Source organism: Thamnophis elegans, chromosome Z, assembly GCF_009769535.1.
Source record: "Thamnophis elegans isolate rThaEle1 chromosome Z, rThaEle1.pri, whole genome shotgun sequence".
In the NCBI taxonomy this organism is placed as follows: Eukaryota; Metazoa; Chordata; class Lepidosauria; order Squamata; family Colubridae; genus Thamnophis; species Thamnophis elegans.
The window spans coordinates 142,534,225-142,556,135 of NC_045558.1; the positions used below are offsets into that span (position 1 = coordinate 142,534,225).

Genomic DNA, 21,911 nt, shown 5'->3' on the forward strand with positions numbered 1-21,911 from the left:
AGCTGATTCCAAAGGGTCGGAGCTGCCACAGAAAAGGCTCTCCTCCTGGGGCCCACCAGCTGACACTGTCTGGCTGATGACATCTGAAGGAGGCCCAATCTGTGGGATCTTACCGGCCGTTGGGAGGTATGTGGTAGTAGGCGGTCTCGCAGGTACGCTAGCCCTAAGCCATGTAGGGCTTTAAAGGTAATAACCAACACCTTGAATTGCGTCCGGAGACCAATTGGTAGCCACTGGATCTCCCATAGCTTAATTTAATTAAGCTATGGGAGATCCAGTGAAGTGTTTTAAATATTCCACATTAAAGCACTTTCTCAAATCCCAGCCTTCTGAGTTAACAGACTGTTTCCAATTTAGGAACGTTAGCTTTCTTTCAAAATTGCACCTGGTGGACCTGGCTGGTTCGGAAAGGCAGAAGAAGACGAAAGCGGAAGGAGAACGGTTGCGAGAAGGTAAAAAAAGGGGAAATGTATTAAATCATGAGATTTTCAGTCATCCAGGTGATGGTTATCCCAAAGGTGCTTTTTTTTTCCAAAGGCAACTGGACTTTCTGTTTTGTTTTGTTTTTTTAAGGCTTTTCGCTTCTCCAAGAAGTTTCTTCAGCTCTGACTGGACGGTGGGAAAGGATTTATACTCCTTGCAGACAGCTGGTCCTTTGCATCCTTTTAGGAAGCCAAATTCTTCCATTCCCCTCCATCCATTCAGAGCTAAAGAAGCTTCTTGGATGAGAAATGTCTTCAAAGAAAAACCAGAAATCCAGTTGCCTCTTGAAAAAAGCACCTTTGGGACCAAATCAAGGCAAACTTCTTTGGTGGAATGGAACTGTTAGATCTTGGAAACCCCGAGAAGTGGCCCTTAATTTTTCCTTTATGTTACTAAAAAGGAAATACCAGTAGCTAAACTAGCTTGTTTACAGATAGTCCTTGACTTAGGACTGATTTCTTAGTGACCATGCGAAGTTACAACCGACCTCCCGAGATCTACTTACTATAGGTAGCCCTTGACTTACAGCCATTCCTTTAGTGAATGTTGAAAGTTACGACCAGCACTGAAAAAAGTGACTTATGACCGTTTTCACACTGTCAATCGTCCCAGCGTTCCCATATTTATGGGATCAAAATTCAGGCTCTTGCCAAGTGGTTCGCATTTATGACGATTGCGGTATCCCAGGATACTGGGGGGGATTCAGACAAGCAAAATCCGCAGGGAAGCCGACCAGGTGGCTCACTTTAACAATTGCAGCGATTTGTTTAACGACCATGGCAAGAAAGGTTGTAAATTGGGGCAAAGCTTGTTTAACAGCTGCCTTGCTTAGCAATGGAAATTTTGGGCTCAGTTGTCATAAGTTGAGGGAACCCGTTTCAAAGTTACAACACACACACAGTTGCATGAACACACTTGAGAGTTTGTCAAAGTCTGTTTGCAACCTCCCACAATCATATGACCACAATTTCGCCCGAAATTGATGTTCTCTTCCAAATACCCGTAATGAACCATCGGTTCGCTTAACGACTCGCTTAATGACTGCTTGAAAATTGTTTTTTTTTTAAAAAAAAAACAGGTCCGGTTACATAGTGGCTCACTTTACAACCGTCGCCTCTTCCAGGCTCAGTTACAATCATAATTCAAGGGCTGCCTGTATTTTGCACAACGAGGGTTGATCTTACATCCCCGTTACTCAGGGATGCAGAAAGATTGTGTCAGATGAGCCGTTTGCTTCCTTAACCGTCTCTTGCAGGAATTAACATCAACAAAGGGCTGCTTTGCCTGGGAAACGTGATCAGCGCCCTGGGGGACGAATCCAAGAAAGGCAGCTTTGTCCCCTATCGCGACTCGAAGTTAACCAGACTTCTGCAAGGTGAGAATGACGGTGTCAGCTGAATCTCCAGCATGGGTTTCTGTGGCGTGCTTGCTCTCAGCTGCCCTAGAAACAGGGATGTGGGGGGCATGGGCATTTGGGATGAGGAAGCGAGCTGTGTGTAGTAGCCCCATGACAACTGGGAGGGAAGTTTGCACTCATGAATTACGGCGCTGCAGAGAGGAGTTGTTTATACTCCGTCAAGGCCAAGCGTCCTGAGATTGCAGATGCGAGAAATACCTGCAGAGCAGATTTCCCATAACGTCGTACTGGATGTTAATTTGGGGTGACTTTCAGTGTGGAACATTTGTATGTTTTGAATCAGATCTTGCCTTGCTTTCGCTGCTCCCAAACTTAGTACCAGTACCTCTTCTCTAATCCAATGGAGTTGAAGGTCTTTCTTGAGTTTTGATGGAGGCAAAGCCGCTCTGAGGAGGGAGAGGAGACCACCAGGTTTTGTCGCTGCTCCTCGTCTCGATAACTCAGGCTGTTTTTTCAAAGCCTGCTTCCGTTTCAGATTCCTTGGGGGGCAACAGCCACACCCTGATGATTGCCTGCGTGAGCCCGGCCGACTCCAACCTTGAAGAGACACTGAACACCCTCCGCTATGCAGATCGGGCTCGAAAAATAAAGAACAAGCCGATTGTGAATATTGACCCTCAAGCGGCCGAGATCAACCGGTTGAGGCTGCAGGTGAGATGGACACAACCTCACTGCGAGGTGGGCGTTAAAAGACCGAGAAGTCTTCTCGTTGACTGGGACAAGCTCCTTAACCTTATGTTTCGATAAAGTCTTGTCATATTCTAAAATCCAGGCCCTTTGCCCTCTGTTCTGGTTTTTAGGTCCAAGAGTTGCAAGTGTTACTGCTTCAAGCCCATGGGGGAACTCTGCCGGTGTCTCTTCGGTAAGGAATGAGGGTCCCTCCGATTTTTCTCTGGCCCCCAAGGAAATCCCCACTCTTCTTTGTCTCATCTTAAAACTTGAATGTGGGATCCTTGGTGCTCTCTGAACTGGGTTCTTTTCTTGTAACAAAACAAAAAACGGTTTTAGCGCTGATGATATTACCTAGTTGGGTCATGAAACGTCTGCAAGAAAAGCACCAAGCTCAGAGACCAGCAAAGACCTCAACAGTGCTTCTTCCTCTCCTCCCGCACTCCACAAACTCCCTTCCCTTTTAGCACTGATATTGTTATCTAGTTGGGTCGTGAAACGTCTGCAAGGAAAGCACCGAGCTCAGAGGTCACCCAAGAACCCCACAGTCCCAGCCCTGAGCTATAAATATCCTCTTGATTTTGATTGCACGGGGCTTCTAAAGTATTTGATTTATGGTTGGGGGGGGGGATTAAATGTTTGCAGAGTCATAATCTCTCCAAAATAAGTAACTCTTCCCACTCTCTGAACATAAGTAAGGAAGCCATCAGCGTAAATGGGAGTTATGGGTGACTTAGGAAACTGCCCATCTTTTCTTATTTTATATTATTTAAAACATTATTAAAACAGCTTCCCTTCTTTCAACTAACTGGGCAACTCCCCATCCACCGTTAGAAAAACATTTTAAAAGTCATTCTAAAAGCTATACAATTCAACCTGTTCAAACATAAAACATTACCACCATAATATCTGTGGAGATTCTCAAATCATCCAGGTCATGGTTATCCCCTTCATGGTATTGGATCTGGGTACTTGAGAGACCGCCTGCTGCCAATTACCTCCCAAAGACCCATTAGATCACACAGGGTTGGCCTCCTCCGGGTTCCGTCTACTAGCCAATGCCACCTGGCTACTACCCGGGGGAGGGCCTTCTCTGTGGCAGCTCCGGCCCTCTGGAACGAACTCCCCGCAGGGATTCGGACCCTCACCTCTCTCCAGGCCTTCCGAAAAGCTGTCAAAACCTGGCTTTGCCGGCAGGCCTGGGGTTGATGAGTTCCCCTCCCCTCTCGACTTGTGTGGTTGCGTGATTCTTGCTTATTTTAATTATCTGTATTTTGTTCTATGTTCCCCTTTTTGAATTGTTCGCCGCCCTGAGTCCTTCCCGGAGGAGGGCGGCATACAAATAATAAAATTCAATTCAGTCCCCAAGGTGCTTATTTCAAGAGGCCACTGGGCTTCCTGGTTTTTCTTTCGAAGGCGTTTCATTTCTCCTCCAAGAAGCTTCTTCAACTCTTGACTGGAGGGTGGGGAATGGAAGGATTTGTATTCCTTGCAGGCAGCTGGGCATTTGCATCCTTTGAGAGAGTCCCCTTGGAAGTTTATTTGTGTCCTCGGGGTCACCTGAGTTGGGTGCAAATGGGTATGGAGGCTTCTTGGAACTGCTGAAAGGACCGTCTTGTAGACTGGAGATAAGTGATGTCATATCCTTCGCCCTCTGTTGAGGGAGGACTCTTCAATTGGGATATAGATGGCTCATCCTCCAAAAAAAACCCCACAAAGTCCAGTTGCCTCTTTAAAAAAGCACCTTTGGGATGAAAACCACAACAACATGGGGCCCAATTGACTGTTAACAGGCAGGTCTTTTAAAACTTCTGGAAGGTTAAAAAGGTGGAGGTCGCAGGTGGGTTTCACATAAGTTTACCACTGGCTCACCACGCCCCTGCTCGCCTTGTGAACGTGCATGCCTTCTCTGCGCGGGTGTGGCCTTGCGTGGGGCTGACATGCGGGGCTCGCACGCAAGTGTGCGGCTTAGAAAACATAGTACAGTGGTTAGAGTGCTGTACTGAAGGCTACGTCTGCTGACTGCGGAGATAGCCATTCAAATCTCACCAGGCTCAAGGGTGACTCAACCTTCCATCCTTCCGAGGTGGGTAAAACTAGGACCCAAATTTTGGGGGGGGACAATAGGCTGACTTTCTAAACCGCTTAGAGTGGTTGGCACTGGCACCCATCTAGTGCCAGCCCCTAGTATGATGAGCCGAGGTGGCGCAGTGGTTAAATGCAGCACTGCAGGCTACTTCAGCTGACTGCAGTTCAGTTGTTCAAATCTCACCGGCTCAAAGTTGACTCAGCCTTCCATCCTTCCGAGGTGGGTAAAATGAGGACCCGGATTGTTGTAGGGGGTAATATGCTGACTCTGTAAACCGCTTAGAGAAGGCTGAAAGCCCTATGAAGCGGCATATAAGTCTAACTGCTATTGCTATTGCTATAGTAAGCTTGCCCCACGGTTAGAACGCAGCACTGCAGGCTACCAGCAGTTGGGCAGTTCGGATCTCGCTGGGGTCCAGGTTGACTAAGCCTTCCGTCCTTCCTTCCGAGGTCGGTAAAAGGATGACCCAGATAGTTGGGGGGGCAAGAGGCTTTGTAAATCACTTAGGGCTGTAAATCACTATGAAGCGGTATATAAGTCTAAGGGCTATTGCTATTGCTCAATAGGACGGCATAGAGCCGGGGCAGGGGGCAGGCCCGAACCGCCTGAATATTACCATTGCTGGAGGCGTGCGAAACTCTAGATGTTTTATAAGGAAAAAGGGCTACCTCAGTCCACTTCCTAGACCCCATCAGATGGCAGTATTTGGGGGAGAAGGGACTAGAAGCATGCTCAACTCTATCTGACCTGATAGGACAGGTAGATGTCCTTAGGAAAGGTGAGCCTTCAAGTAGCCAGCTCTGCCAAGTAGCGCTTGAATTGCACCCGGGAAGAAACCGGAAGACGTTGCCGCTCTTTTCCATTTCATTTTGGTATCTAAAATCTGACCACTTTTGAAACTTGTTGGATTTCCGGCTCCCAGAATTCCCCCAGCCCCGTCACACCGTCTGGGGAAAGAATTCTGGGAGTCAAAGTCCACCGGTTGCTTAAAATTGGCCCAATTTGGAGAGGCCTGACAATATAAGAGGTGTCTTTCCGGCACATTGGGATGGGTCTCAATGCTTCCCTTTTTTTCCCCTCGATAGAGGTGAACCTGTTGAAAACCTCCCAGCCCTGATGGAGAAAAATCACTCGCTCCTGGAGGAAAATGAAAAACTCAGCCGTGGCTTGAGCGAAGCAGCCGGTCAGATTGCTCAGTTGTTGGAGAGGGTGATCGTGGTAAGGCCCTACAGCTACCATAAGTGCTATTCGTCCCTTCCTCGGGCAGAAATTTCCTGCTAAAGGATCCGTCCACCCCTTTCCTCCCCCCCCCCCTCAAAAAAGAAGGATTCACATTTTCCTTTGGTGAAAAAAAAAAGGTAGCAAAATTCAGGGGTTAAGCCTTCTCTTCCAAAATGCGCTGTGCACATAATATACTTCAGCAAGGCATTTGACAAAGTAGACCACAACCTACTTCTTAGTAAGCTAGAAAAAGAATGAGGTAGATAGCATCAACACCAGATGGATTCGCAACTGGCTGACAAACCATACTCAATGAGTAGTCCTTAATGGGTCTTAAGTCTACGTGGAGGGAAGTAAGCAGTGGGGTACTACAAGGTTCCGTCTTAGGCCCAGGGCTCTTCAACATCTTCATAAATGACTTCGATGAGGGAATAGAAGGGGAACTTACCAAATTTGCAGATGATACTAAGCTGGCTGGAATATCTAACACTCTAGAAGATAGGCTCAAGATCCAGATGGATCTTGGTAGGCTTGAACCCTGGACCCGCTGACAAAATGAAATCCAATATAGAGAAAAGTCGAGTCTTGCACTTAGGCAAGAAAAACCCAAAAGGACACATAAACTGGGTGAAACCTGGCTTAATAGCGGTCACTGTGAGAGCCATCTTGGAGTCTTAATGGACAACCAGCTAAATAGGAGCCAGCCGTGTGCAGCGGCAGCCAAAAAAGCCAATGCAATCCTAAGATGCATTAACAGAGGGATGCAATCAAGATCAAGGGAGGAACTAATACCACTCTTTAAAGCTCTAGTAAGGCCACACCTAGAGTACTGCATCCAGTTTTGGTCCCCACACTATAAAAAAGATGTTTAGGCTCTAGAAAAAGTGCAGAGAAGAGCAACCAGGATGATGAGGGGACGGGAGGCTCAAACATACAATGAACGGTTGCAGGAACTGGGCCTGGCTAGTCTAGGGAAGAGAAGGAACAGGGGAGACAGGAGAGCATCTTCCAATATTTGAGGGGCTGCCCCAGAGAGGAGGAGGGGGGTATTCTCCAAAGCACCCAAAGGCCAGAGAAGGAAGAATGGATGGAAACTGATTAAAAAGAGATTCAACCTAGAAATAAAGAGATATTTCCTGACAGTGAGGACAATCAACCCATGGAATAGAAGTTGCCTTCGGAAGTTGTGGGAGCTTCATCCCTGGAGGCTTTCAAGAAGAGACTGGACTGCCATTTGTCAGAAATGGTATAGGGTTTCCTGCTTTGAGCGGGGGGTTAGAATAGATGACCTATAAGGTCCCTTCCAACTCAATCTAATCTAGTGACCATTTGAAATTTTAAAAAGGGCCTTAAGATCATTTTTTACCCTTATGATCATCGCAGCATCCCCAGGGTCATATGTTTTACGTTCTGATGCTGACAGCGGGTTCGTACTTAAGATGGCCGTCAACGTGATCCCCTTTTGTGACCTTAGGACAAAGCTAACTGGGGTGGGGGTGGGGGGCTGTATTAGCTTAACAACCATGTGACCAATTCAACAAACGGAGCAAAGAAACTCGTTAAATTGTGGCAAAACCCACTTCGCAAGTTTCTCATTTAGCACCCTAAATTTGGGGCTCGATTCTGGTCGTAAGTTGAGACTACCTGTACAAGGCTTAACTTGCATTATGGAATATCCCCTAATAATAATACCAAGTCTTTTCCAATTTCCGCAGACGGAGCAGCAGAACGAGAGGTTCACCCTGAAGATGGAAGAACTCCGAGAGCACACGGCGTAAGTAGCTCATCCGCGCACCTGCTTAGCGACTGTTTGCTGCATGGGATCTACCACTGCATCAGAAATACGGAAAGGGAGCTCGATACAGGGCTGCCCTTGTTTGGCGACCATTCGAAGCTATGGCGGCGTTGGGGAAAAAAAGGACTTAATGATTGGCCCTCCCTTTGCAACGGAGTGTCACAGCATCCCTCCCGGTCACCTGATCAAAATTTCAGATCCTTGGCAACCAGCGTGTATTTATGGCGGTTGCCGCATACTGAGGTCACCTGATCTCCGCTTGCGACCTTTCCCCCAAGCGCCATCCATGGGGGAAGCTGGATTCACTTAACGACCGCATAATTCACCAAGCAACTGCAGCGATTTGCTTAAAAACCCCGGGCAAAGATTAAAATTGGGGGGGTGGCTAAGTTCAGCGCCACCACGCTTAGCAATTTGTGCTCCCAATTTGCGGTTGTAAGTCGAGGATCCCTCGGCGTTTTCTACCTGGGAAACTTTAAGGTGTGCAAATTTCTCAGTGAAAACTTTTTTGATTAGTTGATCACAGTGTAAAACACGAAGGAAAAATTGGAAAAGTAAGAAGGGAGGAAGGGGAAAAGGAGTGTAGTGTCATGGGAGGAAAAAAAGGGAAAAGGCAGTAACCTCCGACTCTCTTTGGCACAGAGGCTGGCTGGGGAATTCTGGGAGTCGAAGTCCACCCATCTTAAAAGTGATCAAGGTGGGGAAACACTGGTTAATGGCGTAGAGCCGTGAGGGCAAACCTATGGCACATGTGCCAGAGATGACATGCAGAGCCCTCTTTGTGGGCACGCACGCTGATGCCAGCTATTCTGGTTTCTGGCGCACACATGCATGCCAACCACTTAGACTTTGCGGGCACCGGAAAATGGGCAAAAACAACAGGCCATTTTTGGGGCCAAAAACGGCCTGCAAATACCCCCAAAACGGCTTGAAAACAACCCCCAAAACGGGCATGTGCGTGCCAGTCAGCTGGTCTTTGGGTTCCTGGTACTCCGGCGGGCACATGGACACCCATTTGGGCTCTCGGTGCTGAAAGGTTTCGCTATTAGTGGCATGGGGGGGAGCCGGAGTCACAAACTACCAGCCGACCAAATATTCCATTTTACAGGAGCAACTTCGAGTAGCTAGATTAGAACTTAAGGATAACTTTCCTGACAGGGAGAACAATTAATCAGCGGAACGATGGTCGTAGATGCTCCAACATTGGAGGTTTCTAAGACGAGAGTGGACAGCCATCTATCCGAAATGGTATTGGGTCTCCTGCCTTGAGCAGGGGGTTGGACTAGAAGACCCCTGAGGTCCCTTCCAGCCCTATGATTCTAGATTTCTATTTCATCTTGACATTTCAGGTTACAACTGGACCTGCCAAAGCTGCTGACATCCGTGGAGGACGAGGAACTCAAAGAGCAGCTGGAACTGTTTGTCCAGTTACAACAAATTATCGCTCAGCTGCCGGTGAGGCTTATTCTGAAAAAAAAAAACAGGGGTCTCTTTTTAAGGGAACCCAGCGGTCGGCAGCCTCGATTTCCCAAAACAATGCCAGAGAAGGCCCAACTTTCAAAATAACTTGGTTTTGTTTTGAGAGCCCCATTTGCTAGTTTTGGATCTTAAGGGAGGAAGGTTCACTGAACTCAACCTTGGCTGTTCCATTAGGCCGAAAATCCAGTCCATCGTTCAATTCTCATCGTGGTCATAGAGGCACATAAGTCTCCAGTTACCCCCCCCCTTTTTTTTTTTTGCCGTTAACATTTTTACCGAGTCTTAAAACAAAAGAAGATAAAAAAATACAAAAGAAAATAGGAAAATGATAGGGGGAGGAAGGAGGGGGGGGGATAAAAGTGAGGAAGGATTAAGAAGAGAGAAAAAGAAACAATTGACTTCCGATTCTTTCCGTCGCGGTAAATTAAGGCGTTCACATCAAAACATGACTTTTTTGTTTTTTTTCATAACTAGTGCTGATAACCCGGCGTTGCCTAGGTATTTATTTATAAGGGGGAAATGCCCAAAACCAAACCTAATTTATAATGTTGGATTTTTCCCCCCTTACCCGAGGGAGCCCCCTTATGGAGTACTGTGAAGCCATTACCATGGCAATTCCACTGCGCTGTACAGTAGAAGCCATTTGAAGGCACAACAGACTGTATCGTAACAGAACACACACTCCAAGGAGTGTTGGAGTTTCTTACAGTATACCTCACAGTATTTGTTTCCAGAGAGTAAGTCATCAAGTTTGGTTGAAATTGCTCAAGGCATTCCAGAGTTATGCTGGAACACACACACACACACACACACACACACACCGAGCCATTTTTATATATATAGATAATAATATAAACTAGCCATTTCTATTAAAATCTGCCCGTTTGAATCGGTAAAACCCAAAATCGAAAGTTGAATTCTTTCCCACTTTGAGCACAGAGCTCAGAAACCGTATCTCCGTGTGGCAACAAAAGCGTTTCTATTCTTTTCTTTAATCAAACTAGTCGATTTTACCATTTCAGACAACAATCTCATTAGGTCTGTCAATCCTTCTCCTTCCTCTTTGTTAGAGGATCCAGAATGCCAGTATACTAGAACCTCTGGTCCCGAACGTCTTCTGACCCCGACCAAATCGGGTTCCAATCCAAAAAATTCACCATTCATTTATTTTTTCGTGACCCATTTCACCTTTTGCGCCAAATTTCCAAAATTACGTTGGGGTTGCGACCAAAGTTACGGAACGAATTATGGTCGCAACCAGAGGTTCTACTATTTTTAAGGAAGTCAAGAAAAAAAAACCAGTCTACACACTTGTGTGTACTGTAAAAACACATCCATTGTTTTCTCTCTCCCCACCCCATCCCTCTCTCCCTACGTCCTTCCTTCCTAAAATTGTATTTTTTTGTGTGTTTTCCGCAGAAAGAAAATCCTCCTGACATGGACGTAACCGAACAGCATTCCAATTCTGTAAGTACAGGTAGCTCTCAACTTACAATCAGATGTTTTTTACAACCGTTTGCAGTGACGATGGATGCTTTACGGCCCATAAAGCATTTCTAGCTGTTCCCAAATGCCTCTTGTCTTTGTGGTCACGTGATTGCATTTGGTTATTCTTGGCCACTGGCTTTCCTTTTAACCGCCAGTTCAAACCCGCTAACCCCTGGGTACTTGAGAGACCGCCTGCTGCCAATTGCCTCCAATAGACCGATCAGATCCCACAGATTAGGCCTCCTCCGAATTCCATCAGCCGGCCAGTGTAGACTGGCGACTACCCGGAGGAGAGCCTTCTCTGTGGCTGCTCCGACCCTCTGGAACGAGCTCCCCGTGGAGATTCGAACCCTCACCACCCTCCAGGCCTTCCGCAAAGCCCTCAAAACCTGGCTGTTCCGACAGGCCTGGGGCTAAAGAACCGTTGCCCCCGTCTCGAATGGTATGGTTGTTGTGTGTTTTTAAATTTTGTATTTATGTTCGTCTTTTTATCCCCTGTCTGTACCCCCTTCCCTGATCGAATTGTGAGCCGCCCTGAGTCCCCTTCGGGGAAAAGGGCAGCATATAAATGAAATAAATCCTAATCCTAAAACATATAAAGAGGATAAAACATTATAAAGAGTGTTTGCAGGAACTGGGTGTGTCTAGTTGAATGAAAAGAAGGACTAGGGGGCGACACGATAGATAGCAGCCTTCCAATATTTGAGGAGCTGCCCCAAAGAAGAGGGAGTCAAGCTATTCTCCAAAGCAGGACAAGAAGCAATGGGTGGAAACTAATCCAGGAGAGAAGCAACCTAGAACTGCAGGGAGAAATTTCCTGACACTGAGAACAGTTATTGTATTTTTCGGACTATAAGATGCTCTGAAGTATAAGGCGCAACTAGGCTTTTGGGGAGGAAAACAAGAAAAAAATCTGCCTCCCAGTTATCTGCCTCCTTGCAGCAAACAGCCAAGTCAGCTTTAACGCAGCTTGATTTAGCACTAGCAGCTGATTGGTGGTTGAATCAGCCTCCTGAAATAGCGCCGATGGGCTGTTCCCGGCTGCGGGGGTCGGCACTATCGCCGCCCATCACCGTTGCCACCTACCACTGCCTCCACGTGCCCCATTTTCGTGGGGATTGGTAGCGGCAGTGATCCTTGCCGCCAGGAACAGGCCGAAAATGGGGCGCGCAGAGCCCGAAAATGCGGAGGCAGCGATAGGAGGCAGCAATAACGCCAATTGGCGATAGCGATCCTTGCAGCCTGGAACAGCTGATAGGTGGCACTCCAGGAGGCCGAGCCAACCGCCAATCAGCTGCTCATGCTAAATCAGGCGGCTGAAGCTGACCAGGCTGTTTGCTGCAAGGAGGCAAATTGCTGGGCGGGTGGAGGACGGTGGGTGGGCGGGGCTCCCCCAACATTTGCTGTATAAGATGCACAGGTATTTCCACCCACTTTTGGGGGGGAGGTGGGTGCATCTTATACACCGAAAAATATGGCAATCAGTGGAACAACCTCCCTCCAGAAGTTGTGAATGCTCCAACGGGGAAGTTTTAAAGAAGATGTTGGATAACCATTTTGTCTAAAGTGATGTGGGGTTTCCTGCCTAAGCAGGGGGTTGGACTAGAAGACCTCCAAGGTCCCTTCTAAGCCTTGTTATTCTGTTCTATTTCAATTTATTCTGAATTCTGTTCATGCTGTCATTTGAAGAATTCTGGGGATTGAAGCCCGCCCGCCCACCTTAAAAGTGGCCAAGCACTGTGAAGTGGTATATATGAGTTCCGGATTGTTGTTGGGGGCAATATGCTGGCTCTGTAAACCGCTTAGAGAGGGCTGAAAGCCCTATGAAGCGGTATATAAGTCTAACTGCTATTGTTATAAGTGCTGATGTCCGGGTTGAGCAATGCTGAGTAACGAAGTAAAAGTTCTTCATCATCATCATCTCCCTCGTCTTCTCTCTTCTCCAGGCCTCCTCGGTAGACCTGGAGGCGCCCCAGTCTTCAGACGACTACGCGGCTCAGCATGCCCTCCAACAAGCTCAGATGTCCAAGGAGCTGCTGGAACTCAACCAAGCCCTCGCTCTGAAGGAGGCCCTGGCTCGGAAACTTTCCCAGAGCGACCGCCAGCTGGAACCCATCCAGTGCCAGTCCCAAGTAAGCTTGCCGCCGCAGTTAGAAGCAGGACTACTGCGGGCTACTTCTGCTGATCGCCGGCTGCCAACAGTTTGGCAGTTCAGATCTCACCGGGCTCCAGGTTGACTCGTCCTTCCTTCTGAGGTCGATAAAAGGAGGACCCAGATTGTTGGGGGGCAAGAGGCTGACTCTGTAAACCTCTTAGAGAGGGCCGTAAAGCACCGTGAAGCGCTGTATAAGTCTTAAGTGCTAAACCCAAAAACAGAAGTCAATTCCTTTTGTGTTTCTGTCTTGGTCATGTGCTCCTGTTTCTCCCAAGAACTGGTTTTCCTCACAAAAGTCCCTTTGGAACATCACTTGTAAGAGCCACAGGAAACCTCTTGCCAGCAAGTGTTCTGACCCAGCTCCCCAAATGCCACAAACCCTTTGATTCCTTTATTAGGAGCGCTGGCAAAAACGTTTCTCTCTCACCGCAGGCTAACAAGTCTGTCCAGCAGGGAGATGAATAGTTGTCTTCCACACCTATTCATCTCCGCTCCCTGTCTTTTATCCCCAGAGCTAGGGTGGGGCTTCGCTAGCAGCGGTGGATCTTCCGTCCCGAGGACCGGCCCATAGATTTCCATTGTTCTCCTCTCCTCTGCCTTCTGTGCATTCGCACATCAGGCACTGGACCCAGTTGTTCTTCCTCATCAGTCACCTCCAGACCTGGGGGCTGTTGACTCTCCATCTGGGGGCTGACGGACGGCCCATGCTCTGTCTCTCTGTCTCTCTCGCTCTCTATCTATAGATAGATAGATGATAGAGAGAGAGAGAGAGAGATGATAGAGAGAGATAGATAGATAGATAGATAGATAGATAGATAGATAGATAGATAGATAGATAGATAGATAGATAGATAGATAGATAGATAGATAGATAGATAGTAGACATAGATAGATAGATCTGTCTGTCTATCTCTATATCTATCTATCTATATCTCTATATCTCTATATCTATCTATCTATCTATCTGGCTGATGGAGGGGTTGGCAGCCGACAGACCACAACAGAATGGTTGCAAACCAAGGACTGTATTTCTAAGAAGTCTTCAGCTCCTTTGACTTTAAAAGTCTGTGCAGAGAAATTGAAAGAGTTGAGCGAGGCTGGTTGGCTAGAGGGCATTGACCCTTGGTGGCATCTGGGCAGTTTGACATGAAAAACCTACCCCCAAGATGCCAAGTTGCCTTTTTTTTCTTTCTTTCGACAAGATAAACATCCAGAACCTGGAAGGGGAGGTGGCCAAGCTGCAGAAGGAGAAGGAAGACTTGGTCCTTGCCCTTCAGATGACCAAGAAAGACATTACCCAAGCCAAGTAAGAAAACACGGGTGCCTGGGCTTTACCCCCTTGGGGAAGAGTCTCTGAATGGGGTTGTTGGACTCCGAACATCTGGCTCCGATCTCTCTTTCAGGCTGAGCGAGCGTCGGCGGAAACGTCTGCAGGAGCTGGAAGGGGAGATGACCGAGCTCAAGAAGAAGGTGAAGGAACAATCCAAGCTGCTGAAAATGAAGGAATCCAGCGAGCAGACCGTCTCCAAGCTCCACCAAGACATCCGGGTAAGCAATCTTTCTTTCTTTCTTTCTTTCTTTCTTTCTTTCTTTCTTTCTTTCTTTCTTTGTTGCCTCCAATTTTCCCCACAACAACCCTGTGAGGTGACATAGACAGAGACATAGACATAGACAGACATATAGAAAGACAGAGAGAAAGACACATAGACAGAGAGAAAGAGACAGAGAGAGACTGAGAGAGACTGAGAAAGACAAAAGAAAAAGGAGAGAAAGGCAGAGAGACAGAGACAAAGGGGGATGGTGCGACGGTCGTTAAGTGTGAAAAACTTTCCTAAGTCACTTTTTTCACTTCGGTCAGTCAGTAAACGAACGGTTGTAAATCAAGGACTCCCAAGATTAGTGTGATTACTTTAAAGGGAAATCCAGGGACTTCTAAAAGAGGAAAGGAGAGAGAGAGAGAGAGAGAGAGGCAGAGAGAGAAAGACAGAGAAAAAGACAGAGAGACAGAGACAGAGAAAGACACAGAGAGAAAGATAGAAAGAGACAGAGAGAGAGAGAGAGAGAGACTGGCCCCAAGGCACCCAGCTTGGTGATGCCTTAAGGCAGGACTAGGAGTCACTGTCTCCTGGTGATTGGCCCAAAGTCACCCAGATGGCTTTCATGCCTAAGGCAGAACTTGAATTCACCGTCTCCTGGTGATTGGCCCAAAGTTTTCCGAGCTCGCTTTCATTCATAAAACAGGACTAGAACTGCTGGTGATTGGCCCAATGTCACCTAGCCAGCTTTCATGCCCACGGTGGGACTAGAATTCACCGTCTGCTGGTGATTGGCCCAAAGTCACCCAGCTGGCTTTTATGGCTAAGATGGGACTAGAACTCACTGTCTCCTGGTGATTGGCCCAAAGTGACCCAGATGGCTTCCATCCTTAAGGTGGGACTAGAACTCATCGTCTGCTGGTGATTGGCCCAAAGTCACCCAGTCAGCTTTCATGCCTAAGGCAGTACTTGAATTTACCATCTCCTGGTGATTGGCCCAAAGTTTTCCGAGCTCGCTTTCATTCATAAAACGGGACTAGAACTCACTGTCTCCTGGTGATTGGCCCAAAGTCACCCAGATGGCTTCCATCCTTAAGGTGGGACTAGAACTCACCGTCTCCTGGTGATTAGCCCAAAGTCAGCCACCTGAATGTACCTTGGCATATGAAGGAAAGCAAATGCATAGATGTATATAGAACACACATTTGAGGGCCTGTGACCCCCTGAAATGTGGAAGCCTGTTCCTTTATAGTAGATGAAAGACGACTAGTGATGTAATCCCTCCATTCCCTTAGGCTGTTGCTAAAAATGTGAGGCATTTATTTTTACCGGCAAAATGCCTCACGTTTCCTTGTCGCCCAGGGGTGGTATTCACTCCCTACCAGTTCGCAAATATGCGCATGGATGCCCTCGCACGCACACGGCATGCGCGCGGCTTGAAAACGTGCCTAAATACGACCCACGATTTCCACTACTGGTTCGGGCGAAGCGGCTGAATAGCCACTTCTGCTGTCGCCCCCCTCTAAGAGCGATTTCCTCAATGTGAACTAGAACTCTTATGCACAGACTCTTTTTCTTTAAAAAAATAATAATAAATACCCCGCTTTGCCCCTTCCTGTTCGGCTTCTAGACCATGAAAACCCAACGGGTTCAGCTGATTCGGGAGATGAAGGAAGATGCGGAGAAATTCCGACAGTGGAAGCAGCAGAAGGACAAGGAGGTTATCCAGCTGAAGGCCAAGGTGAGCTGGGAGCTTGGCCATTCTCACACACCTCCTGACCATCCGCTATCCCAGCATGGAGAGTGACCGTCTCCTTTCTTTGAAATGTGGACCTCACTCCTCCTAGACAGCTGTTGGTCAAACTTAGCGGCCTTAATAACAATAGGATTTAGACTTACATACCGCTTCACGGTGCTTTTACAGCCCTCTCTAAGCAGTTTACAGAGTCAGCCTGTTTCCCCTTCCCCCCAAAAAAACAATCTGGGTCCTCCTTTTACTGACCTCGGAAGGATGGAAGGCTTTGTCGGCCTTGGATCTGGTGAGACTCGAACTGCCGAACTGCTGGCAGTCAACATAATTAACCTGCAGTACTGCATTCTAACTGCTGCGCCACCACAGGACTTAAATCGTCGGGATTGAAGAGGGGTGGAGTTCAGCTCCCAGAATTCCTTGCCACCAATCCATCCTTTTGATGGATAGGCCCATTGTGGCCTGTTGACTCTCTTATAATCCCTTCCTCTGCAACCTCGGCGGGAGAGGAGAAAAAAGAAAATAGGCATGGCTGACTGGCTGGGGAATTCTAGGAGTTGAAGTCCACCCATCTTAAAGTGGCCAGAGGTTGACTGTCTTAGACTAAGGGATCAGCAACCCATGGCTCTGGAGCCGCATGTGGCTCTTTCGTCCCTCTGCTGTGGCTCCCTGTCGCCAGCCACCTCCACAATTGATAAGATTTTCAGTTAGGACAAGTACAAGAAAAAGGAGGCCACACTAGGAGGAGACTGTTGGAGGAAGCAGACTTCCGGGCGGCTCCAGAATTGAACAGGGTGGGGGTGGGGGGCTTCCAGTTAGGAGCTTTGTGGCTGTTTGAGTGTTTAAGGTTGCCAACCCCTGTGTCCCACTTGCCAGAACATTGCTCCATCCTATGTAAATAATAGAACACATCGGCTTTCTGCAGTAGGTCACACTAGATGCCCTCCAAGTGTAGGTCAAGATTACCATTCCCATAATGGCCAAAAAGGTAGGGAATTCTGGGAGTTATCTTCTAGCTTTCCTGGGTATCTCTAGGTTAGGATGTGTTCTGACCAAGGCTTCCCAAGAGCCTGGCGCAAATTCCTGGTCCCGACAAAATTCTGCTCCTTCCCATCCAGCAAAGTCATTCAAAGGAGGATTTACAGTCACAGACCTTATCTGGCTTGGAGAGCTGCCAGGCCGATATCTGCAAAACCTGGCAAGGAGTCTCCGAACCAATGAAGCGAACTGATTGTCTCCTGCAAACTCCCCTCCCCTTTCGCTCCTTTTTTATTTCCTCTGGGAGGGGCCATTCATCGTCCATCTGTGGCCTTTCCTCCCAAGTTGACCCCTGTTCTTTAGCTGTTCCCTTCGTCTGGCCACTCTGCGCATGCGCACACTGGGAACAGGCTCCAGCTGTTCTTCTGCCTCACGGATGTCTGACTCTGAAGGCAGCTGACAACTGGCATACAGCTCTGGCCCCCTCTCTGCCTCCGACACAGAGCCCTCATAAGAGCCTTCCCCAGACTCCAGGACTGGCCCATCTTCCTCCTCAACCTCCTCACTCTCCGAATCTGCTGCCACCTCCGCTGACTGCTGGTGGGCCACAACAGGATAGATTTGAACCCTCGATGGAATATAAATCACTTTAAAGTTGAGCCCCCATCTCAGCTGACCAGACTGAGAGAAGCTTTGCATCCAACCGCTTTGTTGTTCTCTTTTCTGTCTGGACAGCTAAAAGCTTTTCTATTCTTGTCTCGTTCCTCAGGATCGCAAGCGGCAGTACGAGATGGTCAAGCTGGAGCAGGACTTCCAGAAACAGGCCACAGTCCTCCGACGGAAAACAGAAGAAGTGAGGGGTCACAATCTCTCTCTCTCTCTTTCTCTTTCTCTCTCTCTCTCTCTCTCTCTCTCTCTCTCTGTGTGTGTGTGTGTCTATCTTTCTATGTCTGTCTTCTGCTCTCTCTTTCTCTTTCTCTCTGTCTCTTTCTGTCTTTCTGTCTCTTTCTGTTCTCTCTGTCTTTCTCTGTCTCTGCCTCCCTCTCTCTCTCTCTTTCTTTTCTTTCTTTCTGTCTCTCTCTCTGTATTTCTCTGTCTTTCTATGTCTCTGTCTCTTTCTCTCTCTGTCTTTCTCTCTCTGTCTCTGTCTTTCCCTCTGTCTCTTTCCGTCTTTCTCTTTTTCTCTCTGTCTTTCTGTCTTTCTCTGTCTCTCTCTCTATGTGTCTCTTTCTCTGTCTTTCTATGTCTCTGTCTTTCGCTCTCTCTTTCTTTCTGTCTCTTTGTCTCTGTCTTTCTCTGTCTGTCTCTCTCTGTCTCTGTCTTTCTCTGTTTCTCTGTCTCACTCTTTCATTCTGTCTTTCTCTTTTTCTCTCTGTCTTTCTGTCTTTGTCTCTTTCTGTCTTTCTATGTCTCTATCTTTCGCTCTCTCTCTCTCTGTGTCTCTCGAGCTCTATATCTCTCTCTCCCTCCCTCCCTCCCTCCCTCTCTCTCTCTCTCCTTTCCTCTTTTAGAAGTCCCTGGATTTCCCTTTAAAGTAATCGCACTAATCCTGGGAGTCCTCGATTTACAACCATTCGTTTACTGACCGACCAAAGTTTTTCACACTTAACGACCGTCGTACCATCCCCATGGCTACGTGATCCAAATTCGGATGCTTGGCAACGGACTCGTATTTATAACGGTCGCAGTTTGTTGGGGTCACATGATCCCATTTGACGACTTCCTGCCCCGCAAAGTCAGATTCACTTAACAAACGGGGGACTCGCTTAACAAACACAGTGAGCCTCTTAGCAAGAAAGGCTGTAAAAACGGGACTGAATTCACTTAACGGATGTCTCCCTTAGCAACAAAAATGTTGGGCCCCGTGGTGGTCATACATCGAGGACTACCTGTATTTTTGTTTTTGGACCAAAACATCCCATAGCAAAAAAAATAAATAATGTTTGCTTAATGACTGCGGTGTTCACTTAACGCCTGCAATGCTCACTTCACAACTGCCACAAAAAGGGTCACAAAATTGGCTTGGTCGAGTGGGCGGCCTGCTTCACGATCATAATCGGCAGGCTTCATTCGGTCATAGATTAAAGGCAATCACTCCGACTCTTGGCATTACAGATAATCAATTAGAATAGAGCTGGAAGGGACCTTGGAGGTCTTCTAGTCCAACCCCCTTCCCAAGCAGGAGATCTTAACCAATTTCAGAAAAGTGGCTGTTTCATTTCTTAAAAGCCCTCCAGTGTTGGATCAACCACAACTTCTGGTGGCAAGCTGTTACACTGATTAATTGTCCTCACTGTCAGGAAATTCCTCCTTATTTGTAGATTGCTTCTCTCCTTGGTTAGTTTCTATCCGAAAGTCCTCTTATCCAGAATAACTTCGAATAGATCTTAAATCGCTTGAAATAGACCTATACTAGTCCCCCTTTATTTCTTTGCCGGTAAATATAAATTTAACACACGCACAAAAGCTCACGAAATAAACCTCTGGGGAGATTCCCCGTCATCTGAGTCTTTCTTGCCTTTTGGAATAAAAGCCCCTGGTTATAAGTCGAGGACTGGCCTGTGAATGTTCCAATCTCCCTCCTTCCAAAATTCTCACCTACTTTCTCATCCTGCCAGGCCGCGGCGGCTAACAAGCGCTTGAAGGAAGCCCTCCAGAAGCAACAGCAGGCTGCGGCGAAACGGAAGGACGTTCACAATCGGGGATTCGAAGCCGTCGCCTCGCGGGTGAAGGTAAGGCTCCGGGAATAGCCCCTTCCGCTCCTTAGATCCTTTCGGGATTCCCGATAGCTGGGGAACCAGGCTTCAGGGGAGGGTCCCTGCACAGGCAGTGGATGATGGGGAAGGGTCGCCCTGGGCAAGCGGGAGAGACTCCCATGGACTCCGTACACCAGCAGTCTTGAACTCAAGGCCCACAGTCCAGCCTGGAAATATCAAAGGACCAGCCCACGGTGCCTCTGCTGGGCAAAATGCCCCCCTTGGCCAATTTTCGGCCTACGCGCTCTGTTCTGCCAAAAACGGGCCCAGGAGGCTTCAGTGCAACCGGTTTTCAGCCGGCGTTGTGCCGCAGGAGGATTGGATTGGCCTAGATTACAATTACGTGGCTTCAAATAAGGGCCTGATCTGCATAGAAAACAAGGAACCTCCTGTGTTAGTATTACAGTTGCAATGCCAGATTTTACATACCATCTAAATCTACCATCAACAGTCTATAATGGACAACCGCTTCTATTTACTATCCTGGAAATTGACCTCCACTGTTAGGTCTTATATGATCATGTTACATATATTTGTGTTTTTATTATTAGTTGACGAATGAAAATACAATAGTATAAGTAGCTTTTCCGTCCTGGAAAAGCAATTTACTATTAAACAATGAGGTGTTAATTTAGAAATAAAAAGTTCAGTGGAGTATAAAGAATAAGTAAAAAATATCTGGTAGAAGTGATAGGAAAACGGTTATAGTATAGAACTGTGTGAAGAAAGAAAGGAGGGGAAATGCATCTTAAGTGTATGTTAAACGCCCACCTTGGCCACGCCACATACACACACACACACACACCAGCCCTCCAAAATCAAACACAACCCTGATGTGGCCCTCAATGAAATCGAGTTTGACACATGAAGGGTTAATACCACTTTACAAGGCCTTGGTAAGGCCACACTTGGAATACAGCATCCAGTTTCGGTCTCCATGATGTAGAAAAGATGTGGAGACTAGAAAGAGTGCAGAGAAGAGCAACCAAGAGGATTAGGGGACTGGAGGCTAAAACATAGGAAGAACGGTTGCAGGAACTGGGGATGTCTACTTGAATGAAAAGAAGAACTAGGGGTGACATGATACCTGTCTTCCAATATCTCAGGGGTTGCCTCAAAGAAGAGGGAGTCAAGCTATTCTCCAAGGCACTTGAGGTAGAACAAGAAGCAATGGGTAGAAACTAATCAAGGAGAGAAGCAACTTAGAACCGAGGAGGAATTTCCTGACAGTGAGAACAATTAATCAGTGGAACAGAAGTTGCCTCCAGAAGTTGTGAATGCCCCAACACTGGAAGTCTTTAAGAAGATGTTGGATAGCCATTTGTCTGAAGTGGTGTAGGGTTTCCTGCTTAAGCAGGGGGCTGGACTAGAAGCCCTCCAAGCTCCCTTCCAACTCTGTTATTCTGTTACCCCTGCCCTACACCCAAGATTCTCTCCTCCCTCCCAGAACTGGCTGGTGAATGAAGTCGAAGTCCTCGTCAGCATAGAAGAAGCTCGACATCACCTGAATGACCTTTTGGATGACCGCAAAACTTTGGCCAAGGAAATCGCTCTGCTGAAAGAGAAGCAGGAGGCTGGGGAGGTCCTCCCATCCAAATACAGGGTGAGCAATGTCCAGGGGCCCCGAGGAGAAAGGGGAGGGGTCCTTCCTTCTTAATCCAGGTCTTCGGAAATGGGCTTGGAGGCGATTCCCTTCCCTTTTAAATGAATCCCCCCCCCCTTTTAAATTCAGCCTTTGGCGTTGATTTCTCTCTCGTTCCTCCCCAGAGACGCACGTTTTCCTACAAATCCATGGAAATCAACTCTTCCATCACCAAGCAGGTCGAGAGTTTGGAGACTGAAATGGAACTCCGGTAAGAGACTACGACAAGCTCTTTTTCCTTTACTTTGCTGAAGTCAAGATATGTTATATCAACCGCATTCCCACCGTCTATTAAGAAAGTGATTTGGGTGTTAAGAAAGTTACAAAAAAATCTGATAAGGGTGGTCCGGTCACATTTGTTATTGTATCTACCGTATTTTTAGGAGTATAAGATGCACCCTTTTCACTCAAAAAAGAGGCTGAAAATTTGGGTGCGTCTTATATACTGAATACA

General features: G+C 47.4%; 1 protein-coding gene across 1 annotated transcript in view; it reads left to right on the forward strand.

Moving 5' to 3' along the window:
- The window catches only part of KIF4A (kinesin family member 4A), a 47,236-nt gene that overhangs the window by 8,341 nt on the left and 16,984 nt on the right, over positions 1 to 21,911 (forward strand). Inside the window, exons 7-22 of the mRNA XM_032237322.1 lie at positions 358 to 452; positions 1,739 to 1,858; positions 2,376 to 2,551; positions 2,701 to 2,762; positions 5,744 to 5,876; positions 7,595 to 7,653; positions 9,024 to 9,129; positions 10,573 to 10,620; positions 12,588 to 12,773; positions 13,999 to 14,102; positions 14,200 to 14,344; positions 15,962 to 16,072; positions 17,829 to 17,912; positions 19,678 to 19,791; positions 21,263 to 21,418; positions 21,583 to 21,668. Coding sequence (XP_032093213.1) covers positions 358 to 452; positions 1,739 to 1,858; positions 2,376 to 2,551; positions 2,701 to 2,762; positions 5,744 to 5,876; positions 7,595 to 7,653; positions 9,024 to 9,129; positions 10,573 to 10,620; positions 12,588 to 12,773; positions 13,999 to 14,102; positions 14,200 to 14,344; positions 15,962 to 16,072; positions 17,829 to 17,912; positions 19,678 to 19,791; positions 21,263 to 21,418; positions 21,583 to 21,668 — 1,785 coding nt within the window. The remainder of the gene's footprint in view (positions 1 to 357; positions 453 to 1,738; positions 1,859 to 2,375; positions 2,552 to 2,700; positions 2,763 to 5,743; positions 5,877 to 7,594; positions 7,654 to 9,023; positions 9,130 to 10,572; positions 10,621 to 12,587; positions 12,774 to 13,998; positions 14,103 to 14,199; positions 14,345 to 15,961; positions 16,073 to 17,828; positions 17,913 to 19,677; positions 19,792 to 21,262; positions 21,419 to 21,582; positions 21,669 to 21,911) is intronic.